At 54.1% G+C, this 13480-nt stretch overlaps 5 protein-coding genes across 5 annotated transcripts; 3 read left to right on the top strand and 2 right to left on the bottom strand.

Annotated features, from left to right (window-relative positions):
- Positions 1 to 306: 306 nt before the first annotated feature.
- J4E84_005404 (uncharacterized protein) lies at positions 307 to 2143 on the bottom strand (the record flags this gene model as incomplete). Its single annotated transcript, XM_049388001.1, has 4 exons — positions 307 to 499; positions 554 to 1838; positions 1896 to 1949; positions 2005 to 2143. 4 exons carry the CDS (start codon positions 2141 to 2143, stop codon positions 307 to 309), a joined length of 1671 nt encoding a protein of 556 aa, XP_049244241.1.
- Positions 2144 to 3135: 992 nt separating this feature from the next.
- Positions 3136 to 5405, bottom strand: J4E84_005405 (uncharacterized protein; the record flags this gene model as incomplete). The annotated part of the gene is made up of 4 exons (XM_049388002.1): positions 3136 to 4378; positions 4429 to 5036; positions 5085 to 5320; positions 5369 to 5405. 4 exons carry the CDS (start codon positions 5403 to 5405, stop codon positions 3136 to 3138), a joined length of 2124 nt encoding a protein of 707 aa, XP_049244242.1.
- A 1710-nt stretch (positions 5406 to 7115) lies between these two features.
- Positions 7116 to 8558, top strand: J4E84_005406 (uncharacterized protein; the record flags this gene model as incomplete). Its single annotated transcript, XM_049388003.1, has 1 exon — positions 7116 to 8558. One exon carries the CDS (start codon positions 7116 to 7118, stop codon positions 8556 to 8558), a length of 1443 nt encoding a protein of 480 aa, XP_049244243.1.
- A 469-nt stretch (positions 8559 to 9027) lies between these two features.
- Positions 9028 to 9893, top strand: J4E84_005407 (uncharacterized protein; the record flags this gene model as incomplete). Its single annotated transcript, XM_049388004.1, has 3 exons — positions 9028 to 9078; positions 9204 to 9299; positions 9360 to 9893. The coding sequence occupies 3 exons, from the start codon at positions 9028 to 9030 to the stop codon at positions 9891 to 9893; spliced, it is 681 nt and encodes a 226-aa protein (XP_049244244.1).
- Positions 9894 to 10417: 524 nt separating this feature from the next.
- On the top strand, positions 10418 to 12247 carry J4E84_005408 (uncharacterized protein; the record flags this gene model as incomplete). The annotated part of the gene is made up of 1 exon (XM_049388005.1): positions 10418 to 12247. One exon carries the CDS (start codon positions 10418 to 10420, stop codon positions 12245 to 12247), a length of 1830 nt encoding a protein of 609 aa, XP_049244245.1.
- Positions 12248 to 13480: the final 1233 nt, after the last annotated feature.

The raw sequence follows: 13480 nt of genomic DNA on the forward strand, positions 1-13480 counted from the left end.
AATGCCTACCACGACTGTAGGGAGCATATATGAAGCTGCCGTGAACGATCAATACTTGTAGCTACCCTCTACCTAACTATAGATTTGCATCTAGGGTGCTCTTGTGATTTGCATACGGCTATCGTGGCAGAATGGTCACAGGAGGCCCACGGAAGAAATTGCAGCTGACCAGAGGCACACGCGCTATCATGCCATAGTCGAAAGTTTTGTCCTTTAGCCAGGGATTGCCTAAGTAAAACAATATGTATGTGCTGCATGACTCAAAGAATTACATCGTGCTGACAACTATCCGTACTCTTGCACAGTCTATGATCTAGGTGCCCTTCCGTTGTAGTCCATTCCCGGCTGTGCTGTATAATTTGCGAAGCAGTCATAATTGAAGTCGATTTCTGCACTGCGCTTTTGAAGGAGCTCGACAACGTGGTCGAAAGAGCAGAGACCGTTTGCATCAGCGGGACATCCTGGATGAGACTCATTGATCGGCACAACGGCATCATTGCTGGTTGGCCAGGTTAGCTGGGTATCGAGTTTCGAAGGAAACGAGTATACTTACACGATGAATCGGATCTGCTTTGTTGGTTGCATAGCAGGGCAAGAAAGAACCTGAGTGGTGAAGTGGGTGGCAAACGGCACGAGATTGCTAGCTACGAAGCTGTTCTGCCCTTCATTACCAAGAGGACTCAGCGGTGGGCCTTTGAACAAAGCCGTCAAGTTGAACGCAGTGAGTGTATCAAGGACGACAACTTCGTGCGTGGCATCGGCATAGATAGACTGGTCGAGCGGGAAGTACGTCGAGGAATTGTCAAAAGTCTCGTTCAGCGCGGAGTTGGCGCCAGGATACTGATGGGTGAAGCGTGCGATGAATTCGTCTAGGAAGCCTTTGCCTTGAGCAGCAGATACAGGAGATCCTGGGCCGTTGTTGTAGTAGAAGGACAGATCGAAGTAATACTCGTAGTTCAGGAAGTCTTGTTCGTTGAAGAGGTTGCAGAAGGCGGAGTAGCCGAGAGCGTGCGTCTCATACGAACACAGTTGAAGCATAGCGATGGCGTCGGTGGAAGTAAAGTTGATACCGCTAGCCTGCGACTGCAGACGAGCGAGAGTGGCGTTGAACGCGTTGTTCGCAAATTGAGCTGCTACACGGCTACCGATACTGCCTCGATTTGCAATGTTCGAGTTGTTGCAGATTTCGTAGGGTGCGCCTGAGTTGTTCACGCCTAGAGTCTCAACAAGCAACTCAATGTTGACCTCGTCCATGTACTCGGGTACACCAAAGAAACCGGCAGCGAAGTTTTCCGCAGTCTTCACCATCCGGTCCTGGGACTGTGTTCGGAAGACCGGAATGGTGCCCGCTTCAGTAAAGTTGTTCAAAAGATGGCCATACAATTGGCGGTACTCAATACCCAATAGGAAGTTCATGCTGCGACCCGACGGTGTCAGGAGCTCGGCGCCCAACTTGTATGTCCAATCGCTCAGGAAAGAAAGCTCTCCAGAGACTGCAAGACCAGTTTTTGTAGCGTTCGCAATCTTCTGAGCAAAGGTAGCGGGCGCAGCGCCACTGGTTGGGTATCTAGCGCCGTGACGGTAGAGCAGATGCATCTGGGTGATGTCGCAGCCATCCGGGATCAGAGGGCTGGCATCAGGAAGACCGTAGTCTGCGCTGCGAACCGAATACCATGGGCTCAAGTTACCCCAGTATTTGGTGATGTCAAAGTTTGGAGACTGCGAGCCACTGCCATGGGGCTGTGGCTTGATCAGAGGGTATGAAGATGCATCGCCATCGTTGTAAGGATACGACGGTGCTGTTTGGATGGCATTCGGCTCAGCGCCTGTGGGGGTCGCTGATGATTGTTGCGTTAGTTCAAAGACCAGAGCTCAAGGAAATATTGGTGACTTACGGCCAGGGAAGCCGACGACAGATTCTGGCGGGAAGAGTTCGGAGTTGACCTCGGCTATACAATCAACCCATCAGCATTCCGCTCTCTGCGCAGCTTCAATCAGACTTACTGCCAGCGGGAGGATACACATCTGCACTGCTTGCGCCTGCGTTTCCAGCTGCCGAAATTGTCGTGGTTGGTACAGCTCCAACCCTTGCAAGGAGGACAAGCAGTGCGCCTTTCCGGGCGGTGTTGGTCGTGATGCGCATCTTAACAATCGCAGAAGCCTAGGTCTCTCAAAAGGGATGTATACCAAGGAGAACAAGCTCCGACAAGCTTCGATGCCCAGCAATGTGGGTGTCCCAGAGACCCATCTTATAGTCCCCAAGCCCTGCAACGGTGGAGAAAGGCGTTAGAGTTGGGCATTTCGCTACCGAAGGGATACACGCGGCTCGTAGTAAGCGTCGCGCAACCAATGGGATGCGGAATTATGAACACATGCGTTGACCAATACTTCGGTAGCAGGGATGCCATCATTTCAATGACAGCACTGACGTTTGCGGTATGCAGATATCACGGTACCCAGGTACTCATGCGGTAAAGCATGCACCGGCGCGGGGGACCTTTGCAGCTGCTAAGTCCTGGTCCACGATGACGGCGTTGGACTATGCTGCTTTGGGTGCCGCACAGCGGCGTTCTCGTCCACCTTTGAGCATATCGAAAGGAGCACGTGGCTGGCGGGTTTATGGTGACGAAGGGCTCTTTGTAGCAAGATACGCGTTGAGGAAAAGTGTTCAGGCTACATTGATGCGGAAATGACCCGGTCAGAGTGAGTCAATCAGTTTCGTCATCACATACGAGTCCAGTTCGCTTCCTTTCGACGTTGACGAGAAAGGCTGATTTGTCATTACACGTCCACAGACTATTTATACATAAAATCGAGAAGACCCTCGTTCTCGCCAGACACAGCAGAACTCAAAACGCCAGTGCCAATGCCGATGTATCGATGAGACGCAGCAAATTAAACACCGCCCAGAACGACTGATATGAAGACCCCGGTACCCACCCATAACCACGATCTCATCAGTCATTACAATGTGATCCATGAACGCCGAAAAGAAAGAGAGGAAGGTAGCATCCAAGTCGCCATACAGCGCGTGAGCAACGCGACAACGCCTTACAAGCAAGAAAGGAACAAGCGCTACAAGCTCAAAAACTCAAACTCATGTCTGTTCTACAAGACGGAGAAAAGAGGAAAGCACTAAGCGATAGGCCATCGAGTACGCAATCCTTGTGTCCATTGCCCGTAGAGGATGTCAGCCAGTATCCCCTGCTGCTCCATACCAGGCTCGACGTAACCAGGCAGTTTCTTCTCGTCAAAGTAACCGTGGCCATCAGCCCCAGAGCCCTTCTCGCCGACCACGAAAGCGCTCTGGCGGCGTTTGTGAGACTTGAGGTGAGGATTGTTCTTGGCCATTACGAGCTTTGGTCCCTTCAGCGGAGAGCCCGAGTTGGCGATCGGTGTCCCATTTCGTGTCGGTGTCGAAATCGGAGTGTGGTCATACTCCTCTGAAGACTTGCTGACGGTCGGTGTAGCTGCACTCGTAGTGCTCGACCGAACACGTGTTGTGCCTGTACCATGCACAGTTGTACCACCTAAGCTAGTGTCGCTGGTTTTGGTGTTATGCTTCAATGGTGATTGCGCGGGCGAGACTTCTATGCCGAGAGCGTACGCAAGCTTTGTGTCGTTTTTGAGACGGTCCACCATAGCCTTCAATAGCATGAATTCGCCATGTGGGTCGATTTCGTCAAGATGCTGCCAGGCCTGCGCAACTCGTCCGATAGCGTCGCGTTGATGGGGCGATGCTGTGTCAGCATGTGCCTCTTGAAATACTGAGTCCAGGACCTTGCTGTACGCTCGGCGACCGTATAACGCGTCTTTGGTGATTGGCATGTGTCCATCGGGAGCAGGTGGCTCGTTCTCGTTGTTCATGTCCAGTGGATGGTTAGACGTGGGAGGTGATGGGCGGAAGGTGCGCGCTTCGGGGTTCGGCTGGAAAGACTGGTTGTTCTGAGCAGGCGGGTTGCTAGGGGGGTTCGAGCGAAGTGCTGCACGACGCTCGCCGGACGAGACGCGCTTGAAGTGTCGTACGGTCGATGGCGAGTTTCCAAATGTCAGATCGACACCCAACGGCGACTTGTTGAGATTGCTGACGCGACGGGCGGTGGGTGTATCGCCAGACGGAACGCGGAAAGCCGTGGCTTGGGAAGTTCTCCGAGAGGATGGACGTCGTCGTGCTGGGAGTGGTGAATCGGTTATGTCGCCCAAGGGTGCTGCGTTGAGGTCCATCCGTTGCATCATGGATTCGACTTCATCGTTGCCTGAAGAGGGTATACGGGCCAGTTTGCGACGCTGTTTCAACGTCTGGCGTGCTTGAACGGTCCCTCGCTTGACGGTGTCAAAGTCCCAATCGTCTTCCTCGGCTCTGGGGGAGAGATCGACCCTGATGAACTTGTTAGCACACTGTATGAAAAGTTCCTGCGAGTTACTGACATGGTCTCTTCATAGTACTTGGGGTGCGACGCCGCTTGTTGTTCCCTTTGGGCGTCGTACATTTGCTTGCGTTCGACGAGCTCGCGCAATGCCTCGACCTTGCCCGCGCGTTGGACGAAGCGGTGTTTGAGGAGTTCCTTCGCAGTCGCACGTCGATCCGGATCCTTGATCAGACATTGTGCAATAAAGTCTTTAAAGTCTTTGCTCCATTCGTCGCCCTCCAGCCTTGGTGCTGGGTTCTTCGGAATCGTAAAGAGCACCTTCATGGGATGTGACCCAGCGTGTGGCGGTGCGCCCTCTGCCAACTCCATAGCGGTGATTCCGAGGGACCAGATGTCGGCTCTGAAATCATAGCCAGCCTCCTGGATGACCTCGGGTGCCATCCAGAAGGGTGTACCGACAAACGTCATGCGTTGCGATTTGATATTTGTGAGTTGTGCGGCGACACCGAAGTCGGCGAGTTTGACCTTGCCTTGGTCGGTGAGGAGTACGTTGGCGGCCTTGATGTCGCGATGGATCTTGCCGGTCGAGTGTAGGTAGTCTAGCCCGAGCAGGAGCTCTCGGCATGTGATGGCGATGTGTGCTTCGCTGAAAGTGCCTGGTGCCAACTATGACGGTTAGTCTAGCTATGTGATGTCGGTGGTGTGACTGCGTACCAAGTCGGCGGCCGAGCCTCCCCCCAGATACTCCATGACTATCCATAACTTGACGCCCTTGACGAAGCTGGTCTTGTACTCGGTAATGTATGGACTGTGGCAGGTGCTCAGCAGCGAGATCTCGGCTTGGATGTCGGCGAGCTCTTCGCTGCTGTCTTCGAGGTCGATGTGCTTGATGGCGACTGTCTCGCCCGTTGTGCGGTCAATGGCTTTGAACACCTTTCCGAAGCTGCCGCCTGCAATGGTCAGTAATGGCGAATCGACCAGGCTATGTCAAAACGTACTGCCCAGCTCCTCCATGACTTGATAGTTTTCGGCCATGGCGGGCGATTACAACGTCGCTAGGCGAGGCGCAATGGCTGAGAGATATGGGATGTGGTCGGGGTCGGGCCAGGATAGATGCAGTGGTGTTTCGGCGGAAGACGGTTGGGATAGGAATAAGACTCGGCTGTGGTACTGGGCTGCTCAATTGCGCCGCCGTTGTGGTGTATATCAGAGTATCGCGCAGGGTCCAGCCCTATCATCGCCGAGGCAACCAGCCTGATCGTCAAACAAACGCACATCCCCGCCGCCACTTTTTGGCGGAGATTGGCATGACGTCGGTAGGTATCAGTGCTGTAGAAAAACAACACAGGTCGGGCATGTCCAGGACAGCGCACCAGACGTCGGAGCAGTGTTGCGGAGCCTTTGGCATCCAAGATCAGTTTGTCGACGCCATGTCCAGAGCAGCCTATTCCACTCCTCTCCAATGTTGCCCTGCATGAGCTCCCCACTGCGGCTGTCATGCAGCAGCGGCTACCAAAACCGTCAGCCGTCTTGCCAATAGACGTGTGTGGTGGTGCATCGCCTGCGCCTCATCCCGCCGAGGTTTACTTTTCCGGTTGCTGAGGGAAACGTGAGCTAACGACATGATGCTGCGAGGCACTCCAGGCATGTCAAACCTACCATGCCACTCACCGCCAGCTAGGCTGGATTGCGAACAGTCCTCGTAGCCTGAAACAGGCCGCCTGTACAGCGCACTCCTGGCTGTTGCTGCAAATTAGGACGAGGGCGACGATGGGCCTCCATGGCTGTCTAACCGCCAGGGCACGCGCACCATGTTATCCGTCGCAGTTCTCCTCAGCAACCGCAAAATTAGAGTCTAGGACAAGATGACCACTACCCGTCGTTGACCGGACACTCGACGTGCTACCCAGCTAGCTCAAACTTGACGGCTACATGGGTCGTGTTCTGAGGTGTCAAATTACGTGGCCCGACCCCTCATCTCCGCAGCATGGCAGTGTCGTCTCGAGAATGTGGGACCGAGCATGTGTTCGACAGCAGACTGCGCGTGTGGTGACCTGTACGTCTGAGTATGCCATGGAGCAATGAGCGAGCGGCAGTAGATAGAAGAGAGAGCAGACGTCGCCCTCAACAGACAGACATTGGTTCACCGTCTCCACACAGGGCCTCCGTCACGAGACTAGCCGCGCAAGCAGTCCCTTGGACATGCAGCCAGGAGATGGGTTCCTGGATTGGGTTGTTGATGGCCTGAGCACGGCGCGCGTGAGCGACGGCTGCACAAAGACTGCGGCTTCGGCTGTAGGAATCTCTAGATACTCGTTGCCGCTCTGAACTCCGTGGCATGCGCTCTTCAATGTCTTTGGTATGAGTTCTTGCGCCGCTGGCTCAACGCTCTTCAAGTCTTGGTTCTCGTGGTTTAGAGGGTCGCTCCTTCTCCGATTGGTCGGCCTCCCTACAGCGCTTCTAGCCCTTTATCTCGAAGTCTACGGCAGCTCCCCAGCCGCCGCCTCGCTTATTCTTCACCGACTCGCTCGCCGCGCTCGTCTCTCAACCATTCTCTGTACGCTCAAGGAGGGACAGTACGTCAGCAATACCATCTTCTTCGTCGGAGGAGCAGACTCCATGGACAGAGCACAGACACCGACAACCCTGCACGACAAAGGGGCCGAGTCGTCATCCCAGTCGTCAATAATATCCTCCAACGCCCCCGACTCCAACGCTTCTTCTCAGTCTTCACCACCCAAGACCATGCCGTCGCATTCTCGGTCCAAGACGGTCGACGTCATCGGGCAAGGCAAACGCCTGTCCCTGCAGTTCCCCATCCAGCCAAGTACGGGCATCAGTTCACCAACCTCCTCGACACGGTCGCGCCCGCAATCATGGATGAACGGGGCAACGTCTGTTCATTCGCCCGAACCCGAGGATTCTACCTCCGAGACAAACATTCTGGCGGTTCTCGCTGCTCAGGAGCGCTATGTCCTCGAACTCAAGGAGGAGCTCACCAAAGCAGAGGCTGATCTGAACACGCTCAAGACGCATTGGACCCATCACGAAGCGAATAAGCGTCGCAATGAGGTGCGCAAGGTCGCCGCGCTGCAGCCTCTGAACACATCGCTCGCCAATGCTCCACCGGGCCAATACGAAGACGATGGTTCGAATTCGTGGATGCAGAAAGAGATGGAGCGCAGGAAGAACCTGCTCAGCAGCACCAAAACATCCCAACGGAAGGTCTTCAGCGGCTCGCGACATCTAAGAACCCTATCACTACTCTCTCCCGACCGCCTCCAGTCGCCATCATTCCCCCAGCCACTCGATCTACACGACGACCCCGCTTCCAACTCCCGACCGCAGCTTCCTGCACGGGCTTCCACCTCGTCAGAGATCACACGACAGGTCGTCAATGCCGGCGAGCACGACCGATACGACATGGGCGGCATGCCCACCATACAACGTGAGCAGCTCATTCGGGCTGGCACTCAGATGGCGCAGGATTTCAAGAAGGGGCTATTCACATTCATGGAGGATATCCGACAAGCTACGGTGGGCGATGAGGCCGTCAACACGGCGGACGGCAATACTGGAATACCAGGTGTCAAGAACCCCTCTAAATCTGGCCGCAAACCGTCCGAGGGTCGCCCCGCCCTTAGTCGGTCCGCCAGCTCGAAGAAGACCACACAACAACTAGGTTCCACTGGCGACGACTTCTGGAAGGAGATGGGCCTGGGCGAGCCCAAGACTACTGTAGTCAACAAGAAGACGCACGCACTCAAGAACACGACGACCCCGCAAAAGCAGATCCGCAAAGTTGCATCCGAAGAAGACTGGGATAACTGGGACACGCCCAACGAGTCACTTCTGGTCGATTTGGAAGACTCCAAGGACAGCTCAGATGAATCGGATGCGCAGACCTCGCCGGTATCCGGCCCAGGCAGCTCTCGAACTAGCACCAGCACTAGATACCACTCGAAGCGTCACGATTCCAAGGCATCGTCGCTCACCTCCATCAACCAAGAGGACCTGACACCACGAGAGTCAAAGCGCAGCTCCATCCCATGGCCTGATATGACCAAGGTGTCACCCAGCAACCTGAAGCGTACCGCATCACATCTAATGAAAGAGTGGGAGAAGCAACTCACCCCGCCCCCGGAATCGAGGAGTGAAGATTACTCGCATGGCGATTTTATGAACTGAACGTTTGAAACGGTAGTTGCATTTAGCGATTTAGCATTATGACGCGACGCCATTAACAGCAATGTCTAATTCAGTGTTGAAGAACTTGTTGAAGAGGTGGTTTGCTGTGTGGAAAAGTTCAAGGTATAGCATGGCGTTGGCGTAATTGTACATATTGGAACCTAGCTTCGGGTAGACATGTACCGTCGTAGAAGCATAATGAGAATCCGAATACCTCAAACCGACGCGAACAAAACGCTTGCTTGCAACATGTGTGAACACATCCGTGACGCTGGAGTGGCGGTGCCAAGACCCACCTGCCCGGCATTTCCCGTCCTCCGCTCTGAACTCCGCAAAAGTTCCCAGCGGCGGCGCATCGCATCGCCTTTGCAACAGTATCACTTGTACCTCACGCTTGCTTCGTGCCGCAGTCGTAATCAGCTTCAAGAAGATGGCTTTTCCAGGAGGCGTGGGCTCCATGCCAGCCGCCATGAATCCCAATGCAGGCATGTCCGAGCAGGAGCAGCAAATGGTGAAAGCAGTATGTGCGACCCCGTCTCCTCTATACAGTTGCGGTGGAACATAATAGCATGTCGCGAGGGCGTAGCTGGCTATACACGGCTGTCAAATAACATGTTTGGGGAACCATGGCTAACATGCGAATAGATGCAAATGGGTATGGAGTCTTGCATCGGCAAGACAGTAATGGCAGGCGTAATGGGTGGCGGTCTGGGTGCTATGTTTGGGCTTTTCATGGCTTCCGTATGTGGCCAAACAACTCATAGTTTCGAAAGAAAGAGAAGGCACGACTGACATGCACAGATGCGATACGATACCCCGATGTCACAGCCTCTCCCCGTCAACACGCCGGCTACAAAACCTACCACCGCAGCCACCGGCGCAACGGCAACGGCAGGCGTCAAGCCTTCGACGATAGCTACCGGTAGCGTCAACTCCGCATCCGCAGCCACTCTCACCCCAGCACCCTCGGCCTCTGCGACTGCTACCCTTCCAAACCCCACCGCTACCGGTACCGTACCGCTTACCGACCTTCCCCTACGCCAGCAACTACGGGCCGGCCTGCGCGACATGTACCGATCCTCAATTTCTAGCGGACGCAACTTCGCCAAAGTTGGTGCTATTTTCTCAGGCACCGAGTGCGCAATCGAGGGGCTCCGAGCCAAGAACGATCTGTACAACGGAGTGGCGGGGGGCTGCTTGACTGGGGGTATATTGGCAAGAAATGCTGGGCCGCAAGCCGTGGCCGTGGGATGCGCAGGCTTCGCAGTTTTCAGTGCGGCTATCGATGCGTATATGCGTATGCCAGAGGACGAGAGAAGCAAACCTATCGCGTAGAGTCTGTAAGGCGACCATCACGACGATGAGTCGAACCCGGGATGGAATTCATGTCATTGATGTATGTGTACGATATACCACAAGCGATGTTGGGGTAGACTCGCGACTTAGCATTGGGCGGCGTTTGGAGGATTCACTCTATCGAGACTCGACTTTACCAACGAGACTAGAAACAATATCAAGGGCTATGGAATACAATCTTGGCCGTCTCTTAGTGTTACAAAAAAAGTTCGACTCAATATATGTTGAACCAGCGTCGACTCATCTACTTCCAGCACGAGGCTCCCATTACTGCCACCAGCGCGATCCGGCCAATCAAAATTCGTGAGGGTCTCACACCAAAAAAGTCGGGCCCCACCGCCACCATCGCGAAATCTTCTACCACACCAGCGGCACGCCCTAGTCATATTGACGATCCAAACCTCGTAAACTTCCGAACTTAATATCAGGATCTCAACTTTCCACGTACAACAAACTGAAACTTCCTGTTTACCGGACTGCGACTACTGCCGGTCTACCGCGCAATGGCAACACCCACTGCGGCCCAGCAAAAGCCCATTCACTCGCTTATTTTGGATACGGGCCCATTGATCAAGAACACAGTATCGATCTCTACTATCATCAACGCCGCGGAAGAACTATGGACTACTCCTGCTATTCTCTCCGAAATCCGCGATGAAGCCACACGGTCACGTGTACAGACAACATTGATCCCATTTCTGAAGATACGGAATCCTCAGCCGGCAAGCTACGATGCAGTCATTGCGTTTAGCAAGAAGACAGGTGATCATGCGGTACTCAGTAGGCAGGATTTGGGTATCCTAGCCCTGGCTTACGAAGTGCACTGTGAGAGGAACGGTGGCGACTGGGGCCTGAGAGAAATACCCAAAGGAGAAATAAAGAGGAGGCCTGGAGAGATTGAGCAGTCGAACGAGGAGAAATCGCAGAGTGGGGGCCTTTCTACCTCAGCAAAGAAGCGCAAGAACAGGCGGAAGGCAGCCAACAAGACTACCGAAGATACCGCTGAAGATGCGACGGAAGGCATACAGATCGATTCCGGATCTGTCGAACCAGAGGATATTGATGAAGGCTGGGAGCAGCCTACAGGCAAGCGGGCGGCGAAGGCCAGAGCGCCCAAATCTACTAAGTTCAACTTCAAGCCCGCAGCGGAGTTAGACAGCAGCCTGGAACAAGCCAATGAATCGGAGGAGCAGACCGTCCAAGCCGAGGTAGACGAAGAAGAAGGTGGAATAGCTGTCACTCAGGAGCAAGTCGAGGAGCAAATACATGAGCAGGTTGTTGCACAGGTTCAGGATCAGGTTCACGAGCAGGTGCAAGACCAAATTCACGAGCAACTTGAGAAACAGAGCAGAGGAGAGCTCGATTCTCAAGCTGTAGAGCAGGCGGAGGAAAAGATCGAAGAGCAGGTCCAAGAGCAAGCTCAAGAACAGCTTCAAGAACAGGCTGGTGAGGAGGGGCCAATCGACCAATCGGCGGCGGTCGAGGTGCCCACCACCAACATCCACATCGAGCAGAAGACAGAGCTCTCACTCGCGCCTGAGACCTCCAGCCAGCAGGATCTACAAACCCAGCAAGTCAGCTCTGACGAATCAAAACTGGCGCAGGAAATGGAGGACCTCTCGGTATCCCGTCACGCCACTCAACAACCTACGCCCCCTACGACTGACGATTCAGCTGCGGAGTCTGACTCTGATGGCGACTGGATTACCCCACAGAACCTTACAGAGCACCAAGCCAAGGACGGAGCCATCCAACCGCAAATTCACACAACAGCCAATCGCCAGCTGGACGTAGCAACCATGACGATCGATTTTGCGATGCAAAACGTATTGCTCCAGATGAATCTCCAACTTCTCTCCACAAACATGCAACGCATCAAGAACGTCAACGCCAAGGTTCTCCGGTGCCACGCCTGTTTCAACATCGTCAAGCAAATGGACAAGCAATTCTGCCCCCGCTGTGGTCAAGCAACCCTACAAAGGGTTTCCTGCTCTACAAACGCCGCTGGAGAGTTCAAGATCCACTTAGCCAAGAACTACCAGTACAACAAGCGTGGCGATAAATACAGCATCCCCAAGCCCATCGCCGGTACTGCAAACACCAAGTGGAGTCATGGTCAGGGAGGAGGCAAAGGCGGCTGGGGTCGAGACCTCATCCTTGCTGAAGACCAGAAGGAATACACTAAGCGCGCTGAAGAGGACAAGAGGACCAGGACGAGGGACCTCATGGATGACAATTATCTGCCGGGCATTCTGACAGGCGATCGGGGCAGAGCTGGTGGCAGAGTCAAGGTAGGCGCAGGCAAGAACGTCAATGCGAAGAAGAGGACGTAGGATGCTGTTGTGGCTGCCACTGAGCCAAAGCAGTTGGGGGCATGCAGACTTTTGGTCAGGCGGACTCGGATGATCTGATGTGGTGGTGAAAGCCATCGGGTCACCCGGCTTACTGGGTTTTGGGCGTAAAGGTTCATGGCGAATGGTGTTGAGCCATGCCTGGTTGATCATCGGAAGATATGTCTCAGATAGACGCATGATATCCTAAAAGTTTCTATTTGTCCTCTCTAGATATTCGAGTAGATGGCCCCCTGCCGCCTCGCTCCACCTGTCCCATTCGACTGCACACAATCCAATGTCTGACGACCGTACGGTAACATGATCCTCCAACCCTTCCAATACCCCTTCATGCACTACACGTTTGTATTCTGATAGCGCGTGATGGGTATTGTAGTGCACACCGCTTGTATATCGCCGTGCTGTGATTATGTGCCATAACTGCATTGTCCAGTAGTCTTACTTCCCAAAGCGCCACTACGCCTGTGACTGGGTGGCATAGTAGACCCGGGAAGCCGATTGTGGCTCGGCAGGCTCGGTTATCTTATCGGACATGCGGCCTCTATGTAAGGGTCAACGAGCTGCATCCAAACGAGCTGTATGCCGATAACACTTCAAGATACTCGGCACATTTTGCTGCATTGCTACGGAAGCAGTAGTGCGTGCGCAGGTCCTTAGATCGGCAGTATGACTTGGCGTATCTCTTATTCCGTGCTTCGAGTTGCAGGGTAGTTCTTTAGATTCTACGTAATTTACCTGTACTCAGCATTCGGCCCCTGCGCTGCGGATGTGAAGCCATGGGTCCGTGTCTTGGAAGGCCTAAAGATATGACTCAGCAGGCACTCATCGGGGCGACGCCACTATAGTCTGACAGGACATGGTGCATACCGCGATGCTATACGATGCCATCAATCGTATCCTGAGAGCTGCCTGAGAGTGGCTCAGTCGCAGGAAAGTGGCGCAAAACCTATCAGCTCGTGATGTAATTGACAAGCCAATGCGCAATGATTTTGAGCGAAAGGACTGGCAGTCAGCAAGTGTATTTCAGTGGTGGCTGAGATGTAGTTCCAGACTTAACCTCAAGCTGATGACCCTGCGCGGGTTTAGACGATCGGTGGCCGTCTCATCTGCCCCAGTGGTATATCGTGATTCGGAGCTGGACGCTCTCGTGTCTCACAGCTGCGGAAACGTGGCGTACAGTGACAGCCGAGTCCGTGTAACAACGCATTACCCTTA

Source organism: Alternaria hordeiaustralica (assembly GCF_023758085.1).
Source record: "Alternaria hordeiaustralica strain BMP 2776 chromosome Unknown scaffold_9, whole genome shotgun sequence".
Taxonomy (NCBI): domain Eukaryota; kingdom Fungi; phylum Ascomycota; class Dothideomycetes; order Pleosporales; family Pleosporaceae; genus Alternaria; species Alternaria hordeiaustralica.